This window comes from Alligator sinensis, unplaced genomic scaffold (assembly GCF_000455745.1).
Source record: "Alligator sinensis unplaced genomic scaffold, ASM45574v1 scaffold292_1, whole genome shotgun sequence".
Lineage (NCBI taxonomy): Eukaryota > Metazoa > Chordata > Crocodylia > Alligatoridae > Alligator > Alligator sinensis.
This window is the reverse complement of record NW_005842509.1, coordinates 720928-742202: the sequence shown is the minus strand read 5'-3', so window position 1 is coordinate 742202 and position 21275 is coordinate 720928. Positions and strand designations below refer to the sequence as shown.

At 44.3% G+C, this 21275-nt stretch overlaps 1 protein-coding gene across 1 annotated transcript in view; it reads right to left on the bottom strand.

Moving 5' to 3' along the window:
• SCUBE1 (signal peptide, CUB domain and EGF like domain containing 1) overlaps nucleotides 1-21275 on the bottom strand; it is a 356000-nt gene that overhangs the window by 9218 nt on the left and 325507 nt on the right. The window contains exons 17-20 of the mRNA XM_014523611.2: nucleotides 16435-16602; nucleotides 13245-13406; nucleotides 8680-8877; nucleotides 5195-5347 (exon numbers count right to left, since the gene is read on the bottom strand). Coding sequence (XP_014379097.1) covers nucleotides 5195-5347; nucleotides 8680-8877; nucleotides 13245-13406; nucleotides 16435-16602 — 681 coding nt within the window. The remainder of the gene's footprint in view (nucleotides 1-5194; nucleotides 5348-8679; nucleotides 8878-13244; nucleotides 13407-16434; nucleotides 16603-21275) is intronic.

The window sequence follows — 21275 nt, the reverse complement described above, 5'->3', positions numbered from 1 at the left end:
GCCAGAGGGGAGGACATCATAGGCGACATGAGGATTGGTGGTACTCTGGGCGACAGTGACCATGACCTGATAAGGTTTACCATCCACCATAAGACTGGGAAGTTAGTTACCAGAACAGAAGGCCTGAATTTCAAGAAGGCAAATCTTGGCAAACTCAAGAGGCTTGTTGGAGAGGCCCTCTGCAACTGACATTTGGATGATCTGGGTGTGCAGGAATGATGGTGCTTCTTTACGGAGACAATTCTCATGGCTCAAAAACATGCCATCTCCACACAGGCAAAAAGTGGGAAGAGAGTCAGGAGACCTGCTTGGCTCACCAGTGATATTAGCAAGCTATTGATAAAGAAAAAATAAGTGTATATGCAATGGAGGAACAGCTCAGCAACCAGGGAGGAAGACACTCGTATTGCCAGGGCCTGCAGATATGAGACATGGAAAGCTAAGTTAGACCTGAAGATCAAACTGGCAACCGGTATAAAGGACAACAAAAAGTCCTTCTATAGATACATAGGGAGGAAGAAAAAAAATTGAGCTCCACTGTGGGACCTCTACTGAATACCCAGGGGCAGTCCACAGTTGACACACGCAAAAAGGCAGAACTCCTGAAAGCATATTTTGTATTATTCCTGAAATCCAAGGGGGGCTGCTCATCTGACCAGAGGCCCAGGGAACAAGGGGAAGGTAACAGCCTATATGAAGTCAGCCCAGAACAGGTGAAGGATCTTTTACAATGCTTGGACATCTTCAAGTCTGCTGGACCAGATGACCTGCACCCAAGAGTCCTGAAAAACCTGGCTGAACTCATAGCAGCACCATTGGCCAAGCTATCTGAAGAGTCGTGGAACTTGGGAGTGGTCCCCAGATGACTGGAAGAGGGACAATGCAGTTCCCATCTTTAAGAAGGGAGAGGGATGACCCCGCAAAACTACAGGCCAGTCAGTCTGACCTCAGTCCCAGGTAAAATCTTTGAAAAGTTGGTTAAGGAGGCTATCAACTACAAGCTGGTAACGGATGGGGTGTTAAACAGCAACCAGCACAGCTTTGTCAAGGGAAGATCATGCCTCATGAACCCTGTGTCCTTCTACAACCAGGTCACTAACCATCTGGATGAGGGACAAAAGGGCAAAAATCCAGGAGAACTTTGACAGACTGGACTCAAGGGTGGAACAAAATCAGATGAAGTTTAACAGGGAGAAGTGCAAGGTCCTTCACCTGGGTAGAAAGAACCCTCATCACAACTATACAATGGGTGGTGGCCTACTGACTGGCACAACATCTGAAGGAGACTTGGGGTCACAATCAACTGGAAGATGAATACGACCCAACAGTGTGATGAGGCTGTCAAAAGGGCCAATAAAACTCTGGCATGCATCAGCTGCTGTGTGGCCAATAGATCCAGAGAGGTACTCCTCCCTCCCTATTCAGCATTGGTGAGGCCTCAGCTGGAGTACTATGCCCAGTTCTGAGCACCACACTTCAAGGATATAGATAAAGCTCGAGAGGGTACAAAGTAGGGCCACCTGTTTGATTAAGGGCATGAAGTGCAGGCCCTATGAGGAGAGACTCTGGGAACTGGGCCTGTTCAGAGGAAGAGAAGGCTGAGAGGTGACTTGGTAGCTGCCTACAAGTACCTCATGGAGGAGCATCAAGAACTAGGCGAGCAACTCTTCAGGAAGGCACCTCAAGGGAGGACGAAGACCAATGGGCATAAATTAATAGAGGGAAAATTCAGGTTGGATATGAGGAAAAAAAATCTTCTCTGTAAGGGTCACCAGAATCTGGAACACGTTCCCAGCAGAGGTGGTGCAGTCGCCCTCCTTGGATGTGTTCAAGACAAGGCTGGACAGGCACCTTGCTGAGCTCATCTGAGCCCAATACTTCCTGCCCATAGCAGGGGGCCAGACTTGATGATCATACAGGTCCCTTCTGGTTCTATGATTCTATTCTAAAAGGCTTATTTGAGGACCTGCTTCATGATTTTTCCAGGGACTGAGGTGTGGTTGACCAGTCTGTAGTTCTCTGGATCCTCCCTCTTACCTTTCTTAAAGATGGGCACTATATTTATCTTTTTCCAATTGTCCGGGACCTCTCCTGATCACCAGGAGTTTTAAAAAATGATGGCCAGCAGCTCTGCAATCACATCAGCCTACTCCCTCAGCACCACTGGGTGCATCCTGTCCAGCCCCATGTACTTGTATGCATCCAGTTGTTCTAAATAGTCCGTAACCTGTCCTTTTGCCACTGTTGGCTGCTCACGTCCTCCCCAAAATGTGCCGCCAGGTGCAGTAGTCTGGGAGCTGACCTTGCCTGTGAAGACTGAGGTGAAAAAGGCATTGAGTACTTTAGCCTTTCCTGCATCCTCTGTCACTAGGTTGCCTCCACCATTTGGTAAAGGACCCAAGCTATCCCTGATCCTCCTCCTGTTGCTGACATACTTGTAGAAACCCTTCTTGTTACCCTTCATGTTCCTTGCTAGTTGCAACTCCAATTGGTCTCTGGCCTCCATGCCTGAGCAATACTGTTTTACTCCTCCATAGTTGTTTGTCCAAGTTTCCACTTCTTATAAGCTTCCTTTTTGTGTTTTAGCTTACTAAAGAGTTCCCTGCTAAACCAAGCTGGTCTTCTGCCATGCTTGCTAGTCTTGTTGCACATCAAGAGGGTTTGTCTTGTGCCTCCAGTAAGGTTTCTTCGAAGTACAGTCTACTATCCTGGACTCCTCTCCCCCTTAGACTGGCCTCCCAGGAGATCCTGCCCATCAGTTCCCTAAGTGAGTCAAAGTCTGCTTTTCTGAAGCCCAGGGTCTGTACTCTGCTTCTCTCCTTCCTTTCCTCAGGAACCAGAACTCAATCATCTCATGGTAGCTGCTGTCCAAGCTGCCATCCACTAGTATGCGCCCCACCAATTCTTCCCTATTTGTGAGCAGGAGGTCAAGAAGAACATGGCCCCTAGGTGACTTCTGTAGTTCTTGCACCAGGAAGTTGTCCACAAAAAACTTCCTGGATTACCTCTGCACTGCTGTATTGCTCACCCAGCAGATGTCAGTGTCACATTGCGGGGGTTCCCAGGGATGGCTGTGATGACCCTAGGGGTCTGTGACCATGCCTGCTTCGCCCTGCAGGTGCCTTCTAATCTTTCCTGCCATGTCTTGTTGGTTGAAATAAAAGTTGGGGGGCTGCCCATGAGTTTGTGTGGTTACAGTCCTCTTGAACCCCACTAGATCCTGCTGATCTTGGATCCCTTGCCAGGTCTCACTCAAAGTCAGTGCCTCTCAAGACACCCTAAGCGTTATGGGGCTAGATGTGCGGCTCCAAAGCCACGCCTTTACTATGCTCCATGCCTGACAAATGGTATTCACACGTTGTCCCTCTGAGTCCTTGATTTAGCTTGGCCTCTTGTTGTCATTGGGCTGTTGGCCCCTGTCGCTGTACCCTCACTGGTGCTGGGCTCTCCGCCGCCCTGTCACTGCGCCCTCACTGGTACTGGGCTCTCCACACTGTAGTGTGCCCCAATGAGGTCTCCTCCTCCCCAACAGCCTCAGGCCAGTCCACTGGTATAAATAACAGAAAACACAAGTCCCTGGGCTACAACACAACAGTAACCTGAGGTACACTATCCCTTTTAAGAAGGCAAGCTTCTTTCTCAGTATAATGTGCCTACCCACAAGCACTTATGAGCTCTTATAGCCCCTTAATCCTACCAGCAGCAGAACAGGCAGTCAAGCATTTCCAAGTAGCTTTCTCTACAAGAGCTTCTTCCCCCTTGGCTGCTGCCAGAGAACTAAGTTTCTAATCCCAGCCCTGGGGCTTATATGTGCCCAGGGCCCTGCCTTCTTCCAGTCAGCTGACTGGGTGCAGGTGCAGGCTAATTCCCTCATTTGCTTGCTGCCACAGCAACCTGCACATGTGGGGGCTCTGCCTGGCTCCTAGGGCCCTTTCTCTAGGCAGTTTCTGCCTTTAAAGGAACAGGCACACCTTAGTGTCCTGTGACAGTCAGGGTGACTGAAGTCCCCCATGAGAACCAGGCCCGGTGGTAAGGAAACTTTAGCTAGCTGTTGGAAGAAAGCCTAATCTACCACATCCTCCTGGTTTGGTGGTCTACAGCAGACCCCCTACCACCCTTGTTGCTCTCCCCTCTAACCCTCACCAAGAGACTTTCAACAGGCCTATCTCCAGTATCATACTGGAGCTCTGACTAGTCATATGGCTCACTGACAAAGTGCAACTCCTCCTCCTCTTCTCCCTGGCCTGTCTTTCCTGAACAATTTATACCCATCCATGACAATATTCCAGTCATGCAAGCTATCCCACCAAGTTTCTTATTCCAGTCATGTCATAGTACCATGACTGTGCAAGGTCTTCCAGTTCTTTCTGCCTGTTTCCCAGGCTCCATGCATTCCATGTACAGACACCTGAGGTAACTAGTTGATTGCCCTACTTTCTCAGGAAGAATGAGAATGCTTCCCTTTTTGCCCCCTCCCTCAGCCTCCTTCTGAATACATACCTATTACCATCAAGTCATGGCAGATGAGAAGCAGGAGGTGGAGCAGGCTGGGGAATACAGATAGGAAGAGGTGGGGACTGAAGCCCAGACCTGTCTATAAATATAGAACTACTAGTAATAGGAGCATTCTTATTGTGGTTAGGATTAGGAACAATTAACAAAGGATAGAGGCGTGTGGATATGTTATTACGGGCAACAAAAGGCATGGATTCTTTGTGCATCATTCTCCTGTGACTACACGTGTGTGTGCTCTTATCTCACAGTAGATGTACACTAACCTGTGGTAACTTAGTTGCTTCTGACTAAGGGACAAGCTATCATGGTCTAGTTTGTATTTACCATGGTGTAAAGACCATGTAAATAGGCAATTATGACAGAGCATCATTTGCATGGTAAAACCTGCCTTTGTTTTGCAGTAGCCTATCATTGTGCTCAATCTCAAAGATCTCACTACCTTTTGGTAGCTGTATCAGGCCCAAAGGTCTTTGTGTAACCCGTTGGAATAAGAAATAAAACGTTAATAAATCATCAGGAAAATCATGGGAATAATAGAATAATTAACTGAAAAAACAAAAATGAGTCACATCAAGTTGTTGATTTCACACTTCTTTTCTCTCTAGTCAGAACATGACAGTGAATCACGACTTTCCAAATTCAAATGAGGTACATAGATACAAAATGGTTCCAGCCTTACCATCATAAGTCACATAGGGGACTTGAAATCCCTTGCCACTGTTTCCTTCATTAGATTTGAACTGAATCCAGAGTTTTCGTGATCTGGAGGTAAATGCTATTGGTCTCTCATATGTCTGACAGGTTTCATATGTAGTAATTGAAGAAGAAGAGGCTACAAAATTAAATACAGACAGGAGAAATATTTAGAGTATAATTTTGTTCTCTCTTTGCTCTGGAAGAACAGAGATGTCAAACTTATAGTACATTCATTCATTCATATCTTTCCCTTAAAGAACTAGATATTCTCATAAGAGAGGCTAGGATTTTCTACAGATACAGGAGACATTTCTCCCCAGAAGACTATGGTCATTTCTCTCTTCCCCAAGGTAGTGTGGGAATGTAGCATCAAATTATTATTAATAGTACTTGTATTATTGTAGCTCCCTGGGGCACTGTTTTCACATATTAGAATGGGACAGTCTGCCCTAGAAAGCTTGTGCTATATGAGCACTTGTAAAAATTCCAAATGGATGAATTAGTTCAATAGCACAAGATTGACCGTCAGATTGCAATGTACTAGGACCTGAAAGGCACTCTCATGCTGCAAGATCAAAATACAGTTGACAGTCTGGGAGCCCTAGAAGGATCCCACAGACACCCCAGAAGCACTAACAGTGAGGTGATGAAGAATAATCTTCAATCCAGGAATAATGTGACAAGATGGCAACCTTAAAGTGGAGCCAGGTTTAAAAAGATTTAAATGCTTTTTTTTTTTTTTAACCTAATTCAAAGACTACCTTTTGATAATTTAGGTAAACATCTTTCTGTGTTGAATTAAACAAATGTTAGATATTATGGAGCTGATCCAATTTTCAGTGAAGTTTTTGAAAAGCACCTTAGTGACATGAATACATTTTGGATCAGATCCTGTATGACCTTCAGGCAACATTTCAGAATTGCCCAGTTTTTTCCCCCTGGTTTTCTTTTGAAACAAAATTCGCAGAAAAAAAAAAAAATCAACCTTATTTAACTAAGGCTGCTTGTAGACAACTCCCCCCCTCCCCCGCCCCCAAATAAATCAACCCAAAAACCCACCTGCCCTTTATCAGAAGCAGCAGCATGTTACTTTGACCTGGCTTCACAGTGTCTGTATAGATGGGGTGTTTCAGTTGGGTTTTTTGGTGCTTTTAGCTAAAGCTAATTCAATCAGCTATTAGATAAAAGTGCAAAAATGTTCCAGTAGAGTGCTTGATCTATGGAGATGTTGGGTGGGCTGGGTCCAACTAACGCACTACCTCTTCTGGGCATGTGCTGGACTCAGTGTGGAAATGTGCCGAGTTTAAAATAAAATGTAGTTTTTTGGGTTTTTTGTTTCTTGTTTGTTTTTTGTTTTTTTTAACGCCTGCAAGCAGCCTAAGTGTTTTAAACTGAAACAGAGCTATATAATCTGATGGAATACCATTCTATAAAAATTATTCTGACCAGTTCCATTACAAACTTAAAAGACTCAAAATGAAACTGAAACATATGAGAAACTTAAAGATCTTCCCAGAGCCACCCATCCCAGCCTTCAAACAAGCACCGAACCTCGCTAACCTCATCACCAGAAGCAAACTTCCTCAAGCCCAGAACACACCAAAAGGATCCAGATCGTGCCATGACAAGAAATGCAAAACCTGCTAACACATCTCCACCACCCCCACAATTACTACACCCCACAACAGAGCCATCAGCATCCCAGGATCTTACAGCTGCACCTCCAGAAATGTAATATATCTCATCCAATGCACCAAATGCCCTGATGGAAAATATGTAGGAGAGACCAAGCAACAACTGCGCACCAGAATGAACGCACACCAGAAATTCATCAAAGACAGAAATACCCAATTACTGGTGGGGGCACATTTCTCACAGGAGGGCCACTCTCTCAGTCCTGATCCTCAAGGGAAATTTACACAACGCTTCCCAGAGACGAGCCTACGAGCTCCATTTCATCAACCTCCTGGATACTAGAGATCATGGACTAAACATAGACATTGGATTTTTGATACATTATAATCCGCCTGGCAACTGACTCCCCAGCCCAGCCCAGCCCAGCCCAGCCCCTGGCTTGTTTACTTTCCATCCAGGAAGAGCACACACCAACTGCTGAAACTTCCTTGGCCTGACGAAGGGTTTTTGAACCCGAAAGCTTGCTTAATAAATATTCTCCAACTATTTGGGTTGGTCTAATAAAAGATATCAAATTCACCCAAGGAACCTTGTCTGCCTGAGAAACTCAGAACACACATTACAGGTATAGATATACATAGTTAAAACTCCCAAACAGATTTAACTCTGTCCTGCAATGCTGCCACTGTGTAACCACACATGATTATAATTAGTGCTTAATGTGTCTATGGCCTCAGCTTGGGTTAAATTTTATTTTTAAATATATTGTTTGCTTGTTTTCCTTTCCTAATGGAGTCATTACTGGCATAGTCAGGGTTGCATTCAGAGACAAAGACTGCTTACAGATGTGAAAGCTCCCCCACCAGAACAGCCCTTGACTTTCAGCTCAGCCTGCACCCATACTGAACACAGTGCATCCCCAGAAGAGGTATCATGTTAGTTGGACCTGGCTCGCCCAGTGTCTGTATAGATCAGGAGCTTCAGCAGTGCTTTTTGGCACTTTTATCTAATAGCTGATTGAACCAGCCATTAGACAAAAACCCCCAAAAGCACTGCTAAAGTGCCCAACCTATACAGATGCTGGAGAACCAGGTCAGACTAACACAATGCCTCTTTTGGTAAAGCACTGTTTCGTTTTGTCTTTTTTTTTTTCCACGTCTGTCAGCACCCTAAGTGTTGTAAAGAATGCTGTGGGCCTCCATTCTTCATATGTAATAAAATGGCTGAATCTCTGCTTGCCATGCAAACTTGTATTTAACCTTAAATGTGGAACCATAATCAGGGCCTCTGTAATAAGAACAGAAACTGAAGTTACATGAGCTAAGATAAACTTAGGTGACTGGTCATATTCTCAGTTGGTGGAAAGCACTGACTTCCATGAAGATCGGCTTGTTTGCATCATGCAAGATGTGGTCAGACAAGAATACATTAGGGACTAGATCCTATTCCACCTGGTTTGAGTTACTGGAAAATTGTTTAAGTAAAAGGTTATGAAACTTCCTATTCCTGGGTGTTGCTTTTTGTAGCTTAGTCTTGAGGTTAAGATGAGGGTGCATTACAGAAATAGAACAGGGTGGAATAAGGTGACAAAGTCCACTTAGGTACCTAAAAGGTGGAATAGGATCCAGCCCTGTGAGTTCCTCCAGGACATTTTACATATGATAATTACCACACTAACATAACTTTTTAACACTAGTTACAATTTTCTCCATTAATTCATTCCCAAGCACTTGTCCAATTTGATTGAACTGATGGACCCTGTCCATTCCATATGGATATTCTGCTCAGACCCTTTGATGTAAACATTTGAATCACTCAAGACAGGCAACTTACCACTTTTTCTCATTACTAAAACATCACCACACTCATCTTCTATCGGAAGGAATATCTCTGGAACTACAATGAGTATTCGCCTTTTGGGAGGTGGGTTTATATTCCAAGTGCATTCAATGTTGGCTGGGTAATCTCCAGGGTAGTTTGGAGATTCAATATAGCCTGTATAATCTCCAAGTTCCCCTCCACAGTGCTGGTCTGTGAAGAAACATAAATTAGCGTTTCTGCTTTGAAGTACCTTCAGTTCTTTAGGACTTGTCATGGACAGGTCAACCCTTCCCTGTAGCTTTAGATCTGTGTACATTCTGTAGCTGTCCCTTTCCTTACATGAAAGGGCTTTAAAAAAGTACTTAATCTTGAGAGCCAGCTGCTAACTGATTTGCAAACCTAAAGCTCAGGTTTACCAGTGTGGAACTAACTTTTTTGATGTTGCCTCATGTAGTTAAATAGGTCCAATCTCCTTGTTAAGATGCACTCAGAATGGTTTAACTGCACCTGATATCAACTGAGAATGTTTGCATACAGAAATTGCTCTGGTTGAATTGAAACTGGATTAATTGAACTAGACTGAAATGTTAACCTAACTTAAATGAACTAGTACAAGCTACATAGGCACACTTAGCTTAAACCTGTTCCCAGTCAATGTAGAGTAAAGTGATAGATCACATTTTTGTTTTAAGAGGGTGCACAGCCTCTTGACCATGATTTTTTTCACATAATTCTTTAGTTAAAAAGGTACAACTTTGAAGCAAAGAGGGGGTAGGGAGAGAAGGGGGCTACACCAATTCGGCCACATCATTTTCCAAATCTGTGTGTGTGTTCATCTGGCCCAGCTCTTTATGAGAACTCCTTATTAACGATAAACCAGCTTGCCCTACTCACTGAACAAAACACTGTCCAATACATTTAGATTTCCAGTGAGCATCCTATCATAGGCAGAAGTTGTTAGCACAAATTCTTACGCTTTTATTAATCTGGCTACTCTGTAATCATGACAGTAAGAGGAATGCCATTTATTCAGAAGTGCAGTGATAATATTTTGGGGCAGTCCTGAGTAAGTTAAATCCTGTAACTGAAACTCTCAGTTAAATTAGGGTTATTCACATGGCAGGGTTGTAGTGACTCAGTACACATAGTAACATTTTACCTCTTCAAAGTACAATGCAGACATTGTCTAAGCCTCACACAACTCTTGGAAAACAGGGGAATGCTTGGTGAAGCTGATAAAGAGAAGTGAAGTGATTCTCTCAAAATCACAGTTCTGTTAAGTAGCCAGCTGGGGTTAGACTTAAGAGTGCCTGGCTCTCTCTCTCGTGCTTAACAGCTTTTTACAGTAGCTGAAGGCTTTTAATCTTCCTGTGGCAGCTACTTGACATAGCACATTCAGGGCTTGAGGAACCTCAAGATATACAAGTTTCACTCACTCATCAAAAAATGTAAATACTTAATGGAAACTGATAGAACACTTGTGGATATGTAAAATTGGCTGTAAATCTGCATACAATTGCTCTGCACAACTGCCTCTTGTGCCAGGAGATTTAATATGTTAATATATCTCTGCTCTGTTCTGCCACTCACCCAGGATACTTCTCTCAGTCCCTAAAACAGTTTTATGGGCATTTCAGACTCAGCAGCAGGAACCCTAATTGCTCATCCCAGGCCTGCCAATGACTTCTCTCTATGGGGTTGATCAAATCCGTAAACTCTTTGTTTACCCTTATTTGTAAAGCTTGGAGTAATATGCTTGCTTTCTGGGCCTGACTAAAATGTCTGGAAGTTGTTAAACTATTTTCCACATGGAAAGGGCTATGTGTGCACTATTAATGCGAGGGCCAAGCTGTACCCTTGGCTGTATGTATAGGGTTGTATTGCAAGCAGCCAGAAATGTTCTATCAATAATGGTCATTTTATCAGTAGCTGGGTTGCAAGTGGTGGTCTGTTGTTGTTAAAAGGTAAAAAGTAAAAGACTTCTGTTCTATATTTATTTAAAAAACCCAAGTAATGAAAAAAATGGGACAGTATCAATGACATGGTCTGAAAAATGGTGACTATCAAAGTTATATTGAGAAACACTCAGGGTTTAGCTACCCACACTTGCCCCTTTGCAGGAAAGGGGAGGAAAAAAATAAAGGAAGAAAATGTATTCTAAAAAATAATAGAATCAATCTGCTGCATATTAGTCAAAACACCAAAACTAAACATCAAAAGCATTGTACTATCTGACTTTTCTGTTCACTTTATAAAATCAGCCACATATTAACATCCAAATCTTTATGAATATGATCCTTTTCAGCTGGCTATTAGAATCTAGTCCACTTCTGTTCACACTATCGCTCTGTGTCTTTGTCCACTACATAGGTAGATTGTAAGCTTATTGTAAGCTACTGTAATAACTGAGTAAAACACAATGAAGTACCACAAGTGTTCCTGAATGGGATATCATGAAAGCTTTTTACTTTGTTTCCTTCACTTGGCTGCTGCTTATTAAAATTGTTGGTTATTAGAATCAAAAGTGATCTGCCTAGCAGATGCTGCAACAGCTTGATCCTGAAAGTTCCCACTGAAGTCATGCCATCCAGCTCTGGTTCAGAAAGTTACTGGACACATATCACATTCACACTGGTGTAACTTTCCCTTATGCACACAAAAAAATGAAAGAAGGAAGGAAACATGGCATCTAGGCCTGAATTAGTGTAACTTACTGGAATCCAATGCAGAATTATGTAGGTAAGTTATACCAGTGTAGGTGTTGGATGTTCACTTCTATCCTGGAGTCTGCAAACCAGCAGTAGCCTAACATTGCCTTTGGGAGATAGGGGGCAAAAATAGTTACTGCTACAGCTGGCAGCTGGCCACTCCATGATTCCAGCAGCCAGCGCTGCCCCATACATTGCTGCTACCCAGGGTATGAAGCTGCCCTGTTATGACTCTGCAAATCAGCTCCTTCAACATATGACATATGATAATAGTGCCTACTACAGTGGCTACCCTAGGTACAGGTGGTTATCTGCCTACTCTGGATACTGTGGGCATTTTTACGTGCTGTGGGATGAAGCGCTGGGCTCTTTATTTAGCGAGCTGCGCTAACTAAAAGCACATGCATATTATGTGTCAGTGTCCCAGAGCTGAAAAAATGGCAGCGGGATGCCTTGAACTAAAGCTCATCAAATGTGTTTTATTTCAAAGAGCTCCTGCTGCCATCTTTTCAGCGTGGAGATGCACGGGGATGCTGATACACATCATGCAGAAGGCTGCTGGAGCGCATCAATTTCTCCAGAAGACTTGATTAATGTGCTGCTCCGTGCATGTGTATAGGAGCATTGTAACTTAAACTGGGGAACGAAACAGTGTGAATGCATTATTTGTCCAAGCAGTTATTCAGGTGCCTAGGGGGATTACTCAAAATGGTTAAAGTTAGATATATGTTTAAGCATTTTTCTTAATCGCTGCCTCAGTGAGTACACAAGGATAATAGAATTTGGCTGGGGGAAAGACATCAATACAGAGAGCAAAATTAATGGGATCACTTGATTTTACAGGACAATTACACTAGTCTTAGTTATCTGACAAATATCTCATTAATTCTCATTACAGTTGAAGTGACCAGGGACTTCAGTGCTTAAATATCATATAATCAGATTGAAAATTTAGGATAGATCTTAAACAAATCTTTTTAGTTTTGAAGATCTAATTCAATATTTATAGTGAAACTGTCTTAAATTAATACGAAAGAGACCAGCAAAACCTCATTGCCTAGAGAAAGATTGGCATCTATTTAAAGGTCAAATAAAATTGCAGTGTAATCCTTGGGGGATATTTTTAACGGTAATTTAAGATAGGGGGAGGATTACTACAGGAGACTCTTAATGCAGATTTCATTGTAATTAAATATTACCTGGTACTTGTATCATGTTTGACTATATCTCACAGTATTTTATAACTAGCTCTCATGCCAATTCCACTGGAAGTATTTTTATTTCTAGTGGGTGCATCTACATGTTCATTAATAAGCTGTAGTTACTGCACATTAACTTTAGTACTTGGCTAACCAAGGACTAAATCAATGTGCAGTAACTCGCGCTACTGCACAGTAGCACCAGTGCACAGGTTTGTAGTGACACTTACTGTTCAGTAGCCCAATACTACTACGCAGTAGTGTATTAGCACTTTTTTGCCTGGCACACTACTGTGCAGTGTTAGTAGGCTACTGTGCAGTTAGCGTCTGGTGTAGATGCGCCCACTGAGACTCACAGGAAAATTAATCTCCATGAAACTTGCATGGTCTGGAAAGTTTATAAAAGCTCTGTGTATTTAATTATTTTGTGCATGATGCCAAATTAAACTAATGCCAAAATATTTTACATGTATCCAGTGCTTCTTTTCCAGGTTTTGATGTTGTTCACTAACATTATAATTTTTCACAGTTCTGGCAGTGAGTAGAATTATTTGTTTCTGCTAAACTGCAAAAAATTAGCTTCATCTTGAAATTCTGAATATCCCAAAGGTTGGATTATTTTGGGTCTAGAGTTTTGGTTTGGTCTCATAACTAACTTAATGTAACTTACTTTTACAGTGTGTAACATTAGTAGAGCCATCAAAATCTGTACTTGTATTCCCAGGGCAGGTTATGCAGTAGTTCCGACCAAAGTCAGGTTGGTAGGTTCCAACAGGACATCTGATACATCTGTGAGTCGTGGAGTTGTAATAATGGCCAGGAGAACAATGCACTGTATGGTATGAAGATATGTTATTTGTAGAAAGTAACCATCTTCGCTGCAGTGGCATCTTCCCCTTCCCTTTATGTGCTCAGTAATTTCCCCACTCCAAAGAGTTTTAATGCATTATTTACTTGCATTGAACCCTTAACTGGAGTCACATTCTAAAGACTAGTGCAAAAAATAAACTTAGAGGAAAGTAATGTTGTATTTATCACTCTTAAACAGGGTGAATGCTTTGCTCCTGCAAATAGGAGCAGATGACTCTTTGCAACAATACAAATGCCTTCTGAAATGGCAGAAGAGACGTTTTAATTACCAGGCACTTGACAATGCAATTTGTACCCATTCAAGCAAGCACATAGGTATATGGTTAAATAAGTTCTTTCCTAACCATTTATGCTGCAGTGTGAAAACAGGCAGGGTGCATCCACACATGCAAGCACATGCACTTGCAGCAGCTCAAATAGAAGCAGTGCAAATTTGAGCTGGGATTTTTTGCCTCAATGCATGTGCCTGGACATGCACTTTGTTGTGGAGCAAATTGTTCCACTTGGAGCAAAATAACCCTTCCTGGCTTCTCCCAGATCTGCAGCCAGGGGGAGCTAGAGCCAGCAGTATAAAAACCTGCTTTGTGCTGGCTCCAGTAGTATAAAAACCTTCCCTGGCCAGCAGTTCAGGGCTACTTGCCCTCAGGAGCTTCTGGGGCCTGGGCAATTAGTATCTGGGGACACTAGCCCCTTGTGTCAGCTAGACTGCTGAAGCAGCATCCCAAATTCACTTTTTAAAATACCCCAAAACCGACATTCTTCCAAAATTAGAACAAAAGAAAGAAAGAGGGATTGATCAGATGGGCAATGTTTTATTGCTATATTTACAATGTTAAAGCAATTTGGAAGTTGACCAGTGTCTCTAGTATCATAATAAAATACATCCTAAATATTTATATGTTTCAATGTTTGTTTTTGTTTTCCTCATCACCTGGTGGGTGTGGGTGGGTATGGAGGGATGTGGGGGAATGCAGGTCAGCATGTGGGTAGGTGTGGGGGGACTGTAGGTGTGGGGGCTTCTTAGGAGGGGTGAGTCCCCTTCCCCCCACATGGCAGACCCCCCCACATCACATAGACTACCCTGCCTGCAGGGTCCCAGCCCCCATCCCCCCCGCCAAGGGGCTGCAGCTCCCCGCAGCCTCCCCGCTGGTCTCCAGCCCCCTGCTTATTCTTCTACTCATCTCCAGCCTCTGGAAGCTGGAAATGATTAGGAGAATAAGCAGGAGGCTGGAGACAGCAGGGGAAGTCTCCTGCTCATCTCCAGGGGTTTGTCTCCAGCCTCCTGCTTGTTCTCCTGCTCATCTCCAGCCTCCTGCTCATCTCCATCCCCCTGCTCATTCCCAGCCTTGGGAGGCTAGAGATGAACAGGAGAATGAGCAGAAGGCTGGAGATGAGCCCCTGGAGATGAGCGGCAGACATTCCCCTGCTGTCTCCAGCTTCCTACTCATTCCCCTGCTCATCTCCAGGGTCACGTCTCCAGCTTGTCTCTAGGGTCTTGTCTGCAGCCCCTTGCTCATTCTTTTGCTCTATCTCCAGTCCTCTGGAGGCTGGAGACATGCAGGAGAATGAGCAGGTGTTTGGAGATGAGCAGGGGAGCCATCAGGAGGCTGGAAATAATTCAGGGATTCCCCAGTGGACTCCAGGCTCCTGATGGCTCCCCTGTCTGGCTCCAGCCTCCTGCACTGCTCGCAGCTTACCAGTAGCAGCAGCAGTGGGGGCCACTCAGGGCCTCATGGCACAGTCCCCTCACGTGGTGTGGGGCAGCGGGCTCGGCCCTGGCTGCCTGGCACCCACACTGCCACTGCTGTATTGTGAGGGTGTGGCTCAGCTTGGCAGTGCACTGCGTGCTGTCTGGAAGCTCAGGGGTGCAACAGCTGTCACCCAGGGCTCAGCACTGCTCAGCCCAAGTGGCTGGAGCTCTGAGTCAGCACAAAGTGACCTGCTGAGCCAGGCCGCACCCATGCGATATGGCAGCAGGGGTGCCAGGCAACTGGGGCCAAGCCCCGCTGTCCCTCATGCAGAGGGCTGTGCCATGAAACCCCAAGCAGCCCTGAACACTGTTGCTACTGCCAGTGAGTGAGTGAGTGAGTGAGTGAGTGTGGGGGCGTGCTAGGAGAGCATGAGGAATGAATGGGGAGCGGGGGAGAACGAACGGGGGCAGGGGGAATGAATAGGGGTGGGGGCTGGGCGGGTCCTCCACCATGGTCCCCTCCCCCCTCCTCCAGGCCCCCAACCCTCTACTTACCTGGCAAGCCAGTTTCAGGTCCCTGCAGCTTGCATGGGTAGGTAGCGTGCTTCAGCACCGGGGCTAGGTCCAGCTATAGGGACGCTCTGGCTGGCTACCAGAGCATCTCTGTAGAGGACTGAGTCTCTGGTTGCCTCAGGGCACAGTCCTGGACCATGCCCTGCCCCACTTTTTTCCCCCGGGGTATTTTTTGACCCCTGGAGGGTCTAATTTTGCCCCGAGCTTCAACTTTGCAGTGTGGAGAACATTTTTTTTGTTCCCACATGTGCCTCTTGCAGTGTCTCAAAGGGCTTTGAGATGCTGCAAGAGGCACGTGTGTGCTTGTCTGAACGCGCCCACAGAGTATAATATGTTGCACATCTGCTCTTTCCCGTGATCCTTTTTATGCTTGAAGTGCAATTTCATTTCAATTGTATAATGCTGTTCTTGTAATTCCTTAGTTCAGAGTGTCAAAGATACAGCCTGTGGACTAGATCTGGTCAGTGGAGCCCTAACATCTGTCCTGTAGTGCTGCCTGTGGGTTTTGGATTGGTCCTGTGCACTGCATGTAGCATGCCCCCTGAAGAAGACTCTACAATCTCAGCAGATCATTTCTAGTTTACAGATTTCTTGACTATTTACAGATCTGTGTTTTTCGGAAGATCTTTAAATCCTTCTGCAATTACAATTTCTCAGTGAAAGGGCAAATTGTGGATAAATTTCTACGCAACATATTTTACAAAGTGCAGACATTTTTTAAATTCACCTTTTGTTTCACAGTCCCGAAATGAAACACCACCTTCGTACTTTGTCACTAGCCCACCACCACAGGGAAAACAGAGGGTCCTTCCTGATTCAGGCTGATATGTACCAAGAGGGCATACCCTGCACGGCTTAAAGCCATCTGAAGAGTAGTATCCAGGAGAACACTGTCCTAGAAATTGAAAATAATTATTAAGCCTAGCTTCCAAGCAAAATATAAAACCACACTTTGATAGCCATGCTTCCTAAAACTTTAAACATCACAGCAGTAAACACCTGTGTCAGTTATAGGACAAATCTTAGCTAACTGTATTATAATTCACGTAAATAATTGCTGAACAGAAATATTTTCTACGTGGACTCTTTCTTACACCTGTTTGTTTGTTTAATCTCTGACCCCATTAAGGTCTCATTAAATAAGAGCAGTCTTCACTTTTATGCACCTTTCATATGAGAATGTCAAAGTGCTTTGTAAATCTTCATTAATTCTCACAGTACCTCCATGAGATTGAGCAATGTCTTTATCTCCATGTTACATATACGGAAAATAGAGGAACATAGGAACTGACAGATTACATCACATTTGGAAAAGATTTGGAGAGCTTCAGAGATTTGGGCAGTCCCCACTCGCTGCTGCAGGGAGCTGGACCTGGACTCCATGCTGGTAAGTAGGGGGCCAAGAAAGGGAGGCTGGAGGAGGGGGGAGGAGACCATGGGGGGAGCCCTGCCAGGCCCATCCCCTGCCTGCCTCCCTAGTCCCTCCCATGGCTGCCCCGCCTGGCCGCAGCTCCTGGCTCTAAAAATAAAAGAAGCCCCCACTCACCAGCTGCTGCCACAGCCCTGGGACCTCTGGGGGCTTGTGGCAGAGCCCCCCCCCCAAGCACGGGGCGTGGGCGCGCCCCCCCCACCAAGCACGGGGCAGTGGGAGGCAGCAGGGATTGCCCCCCCCCCCCCCCAACCGCCTGGCAAGAACTGGTGAATTTGAGGCTTTTCTTTTTTTAAAGAGCTGGGGGTGGACAGGGAGAGTGGGTAGGGAATGGGGCCTGTCCAATTCGGCAATTTGACCAGTTCGGCAGCGGCTGAACCTCTGAATCAGATTCAGTTGAATCGATTTGGGACAGTGATTCACATCGTCTAATCAAATCACTGTCCCCTGAATTGGCCGAATCGGAATCCAAAGCAAATACTAGTCACTTTGCAGGCCAACACTAGATGCTTCAGAGGCAGATGTTAGAGCTGTAGCTCATTAGAAATCTTCTAACAGAAAATATCCATTTGGCAAAATGCAAAGTGTTTTTGGGCAATACACTGAATTCAACCAATTTTTCTGACAGAACACTGGGCATGTTTCTAATAGAAACCTAATTGGTTTTCTACCGACTCAAGCACCTGGCTACTTGCCAGCATACCTGTAGGTCTGCCCAAGGGTCATGCGCCTCCAGACATCCAGAGGCCATGGATCCATGGTCCTAACATAGGGACAACTCTGAGGCTGGAGCCTCCGCACTATTGTACCATTTCCAGATGCCTGGGCCATTTGTTTCCTTGGGCTACCCAATTCCTACAACCTGGAGAGACAGCATCCATGAAAGTCTGGTAGCCTTGATAGACCCTGGATTGAACCTGAGCTCTTAGGCTCCTTGCCACATGCCAGGAAATCTTAGGAGTTCGTATGGGCTGGGATTTCCAGCTCCCGTGCTCAGTTATGGGATCAGGACTCCTAAGCTTCTTCCCATGGCACCAGGTGCTCTGGATTTTCACAGCTTCCAGGATATTTGTTGGGAAGCTGGGACCCTGGAAGTTCTGACTCATGCCAGAACTCTTAAGGCTTGCTGTGGAGCTGGAAACCTGGGTCCAAAGGTCTTTAGTGCTGAAGCAACAATGCTATGCAATAGGGCTGTGTGAAGCTTTGGGTGCTGATTTGATTCAGAGGAGATTCAGCCCAGTTCGGTAGCCAAATCACTGAATCCGAATCAGGAGACCAATAAAAAGGTCTGAATTGATTTGAAGCTCTCCGAATTGATTTGGAAAAGATTCGGAGAGCTTTGGTGATTTGGGCAGTCCCTGCTTGCTGCAGCAGGGAGCTGGACCTGCACTCCATGCTGGTAAGTAGGAGGTGGGGAAGCAGGGGCTGGAGGAGGAGGGAGGGGACCATAGGGAGGATCCCTGCCAGGCCTCATTCCCTGCCTGCTCCCCTAGTTCCCCCTGAGTGCCCCCCAACCTCTGCCCACTCTCCGAATTGAATCACTATCCCCTGAATCGGCTGAATCTGAAGTGAATACTAGCCATTTTGCACACGCCTACTATGCAATCTACTTCAGAGTTAAAGCACTCAGTTATTCCAGTGTCCTGTGGCTTCCAGATCTGCCCCACCATAAAAGCTGCTTCAAAACTGAGGACTTCATGAGTTCCACTTCTTGGTCCAATTGTCTCCTTAGACTATGTGACTCCTACAACCTGGGGAGACAGCTTCCAAGAAATTTTGACAGCTTGGGGAGAGAGCTGTCCTAGGATCCTGGAAACATACAGGTTCCTGACTTTTGGGACATTCAGATAATAGAGCTCTAAACCCTGGAAGCCCCGAGGCTTCTCACATCAAGACAATCAGCCACAGAACCAAGGAATACCTGTCAGTAGCTGACTAAGATTGAAAATTTTTTTTTTTTCATAGTTACACTATTGTTCATCACTGAATTACAAGCAACTAAACTGATCACTTAAGGTTTGGGCTTTCTAACCCAATTCAGGAGAAAAAGATTTCCAATTTAGAAAATATTAAAAATGGGAAATGCTGTTTCTTAACTGGACAAAAGGCAGATCTGGGATATTTCCCCCCCTTCATTACGTCTCATCCTAATGTCTAAGAGTAAAGGTCAATCTTAAGCCCGGAAGGAGAAAGTGTATCTCTGCCATAAAGTTTGTCATAATTGATTACGAGAATTCTGGATATTTGTGATATCCATATACATGTTCAGTTTAATCGTGACATGTGAAAAAAACCTTTGCTTCTATTGATTTTGACTTTCTTACCTTTGAATTTTTCAGATTGCCCTTCAATCAGTGGGCGGGGGCAGTAAGAACAGTAATTCTCAATCCAGCTTCCTGTATCATTCATTCTTTTATGTACTTTTTTATGTTCCCACACTTTAGTTGCTCTTCTCTGAACCTCATCTACTTCACTAGTATCCTTGTTTTGTAAAGGGTTGACCAACACTTCACATGGCATTGTGGCTGATAGTGCATCAGTTGGCTTATGTGCAAGGCACTACAATATCTCAGCATTATTCACCAACCCATTCCTTACGCAGTTTAACCTCCTGCTTGCTTTTTTGACTATGGTGAAACAGACGGTCTTCAGTGAGCTGCCTTGTAGAGTGACCAATTCCCGTTCTTAAGCTAATATGGTTAATTAGAACCCTGAAACATTCATGACTAGTTTACATTTTCTATCTGATGTACGCTGCTTGGCATTTGTCCATACTGAGTTTCATTTGCCATCATATTGTCCATTAACCTACCTCGAGCTGGTCTCTTCTGTAGTTCCTTACAGTCCTTTCTGATTCATATTCTTCTAAATACTCTGTTTTACCCACAGACATTTCCACTTTACTAATCACCCCTTTCCCAGATCATTGATATATTATATAGCATGGGACCTAGAGTGGAATCTTGAGGCATCCCAGGGTTACTTCCATGATGAAAAATGCCCATATACTCCTGCTCTGTCTTTTCTGCCTCCTGTCCAGTTTTTGATCATGACAACACTTGGTCTCTAACCCCATGAAACCTGAGCTGTTTTAGTAGTCTTATGGGCAATCCTGTTGAAGGCTTTTGAGAAGTTTAAATAAATTACATCATCTGCTTCTCCTTTAGTTACTTTTTTACTGAAACATTCAAAACATTCTAAGATTATTATTTTCTCTTGCAAAACTCATCCTGGTTAGACCCAAAACATTGTCTTCCTGTAACGGTCATTTGTAATGATCGTTTCAATGAATTTGCTAGGTACAGCTATAAGTTTAACTGGGGTACAATTACTTGAGACACTCCTAAAGCATTTTTTTAAATGGATGTACAGTATTTGTTGTTTTCCAGTCCTCTAGGATCCATGGCCAACCTAAATGAGAAACTGCCTATTTAGCAGCTCAGCTGCTTGGTGCTTATTCCTTACAACTTCTGAATACATACAATCTGGCTGTGGTGACTTTTGATTACATTACGACTTTGTTCCAAAACCTCTTCATTTGACACTAGGTACACACTAAATTAGTGAAAAGACAATACTTGCTTATTTCATGTTGAAAGCAATATATATATATAATGAAGTATGTGTCTGTCTGTATGTATATTCGCTTATAACTCAAGAATGACTGGTCCTATCTACCCTCAATCTTCCAAGATCACTGAATACCATCAGAAGAAAATTATACATAGGTTATTTTTCATTTGACCATTTTTGGGGCTTACAGTGATTATTTAAGGGAACCATGCTTTTCTCATGGACAGTTATATGTGGCTTGCTCCAAAGTTAGTAGTCAAAGAGGGTTGTATATACTGGCGCCAACAGGAAACACCACAAACATTGTTTACAAAAATGTTCTACAATAAAGATCATTCATTTGGATGTCATTTGAAATGTCGCTCCATGTTAAATATGTTGTACTGTGCTCTTTAAAAATTATATAGTTAGTATGTATGTATGTATGTATGTATGTACGTACGTACACACACACACACACACTAGCAGAAAGGACCCTGTCACGGCGGGGTCCGTCAGGAGGGCCGTGATCTCCTTAAGGCCCTCTCTCCGTGCCAATTCGGCCCAAGGGCACCCTCGATTCTCAC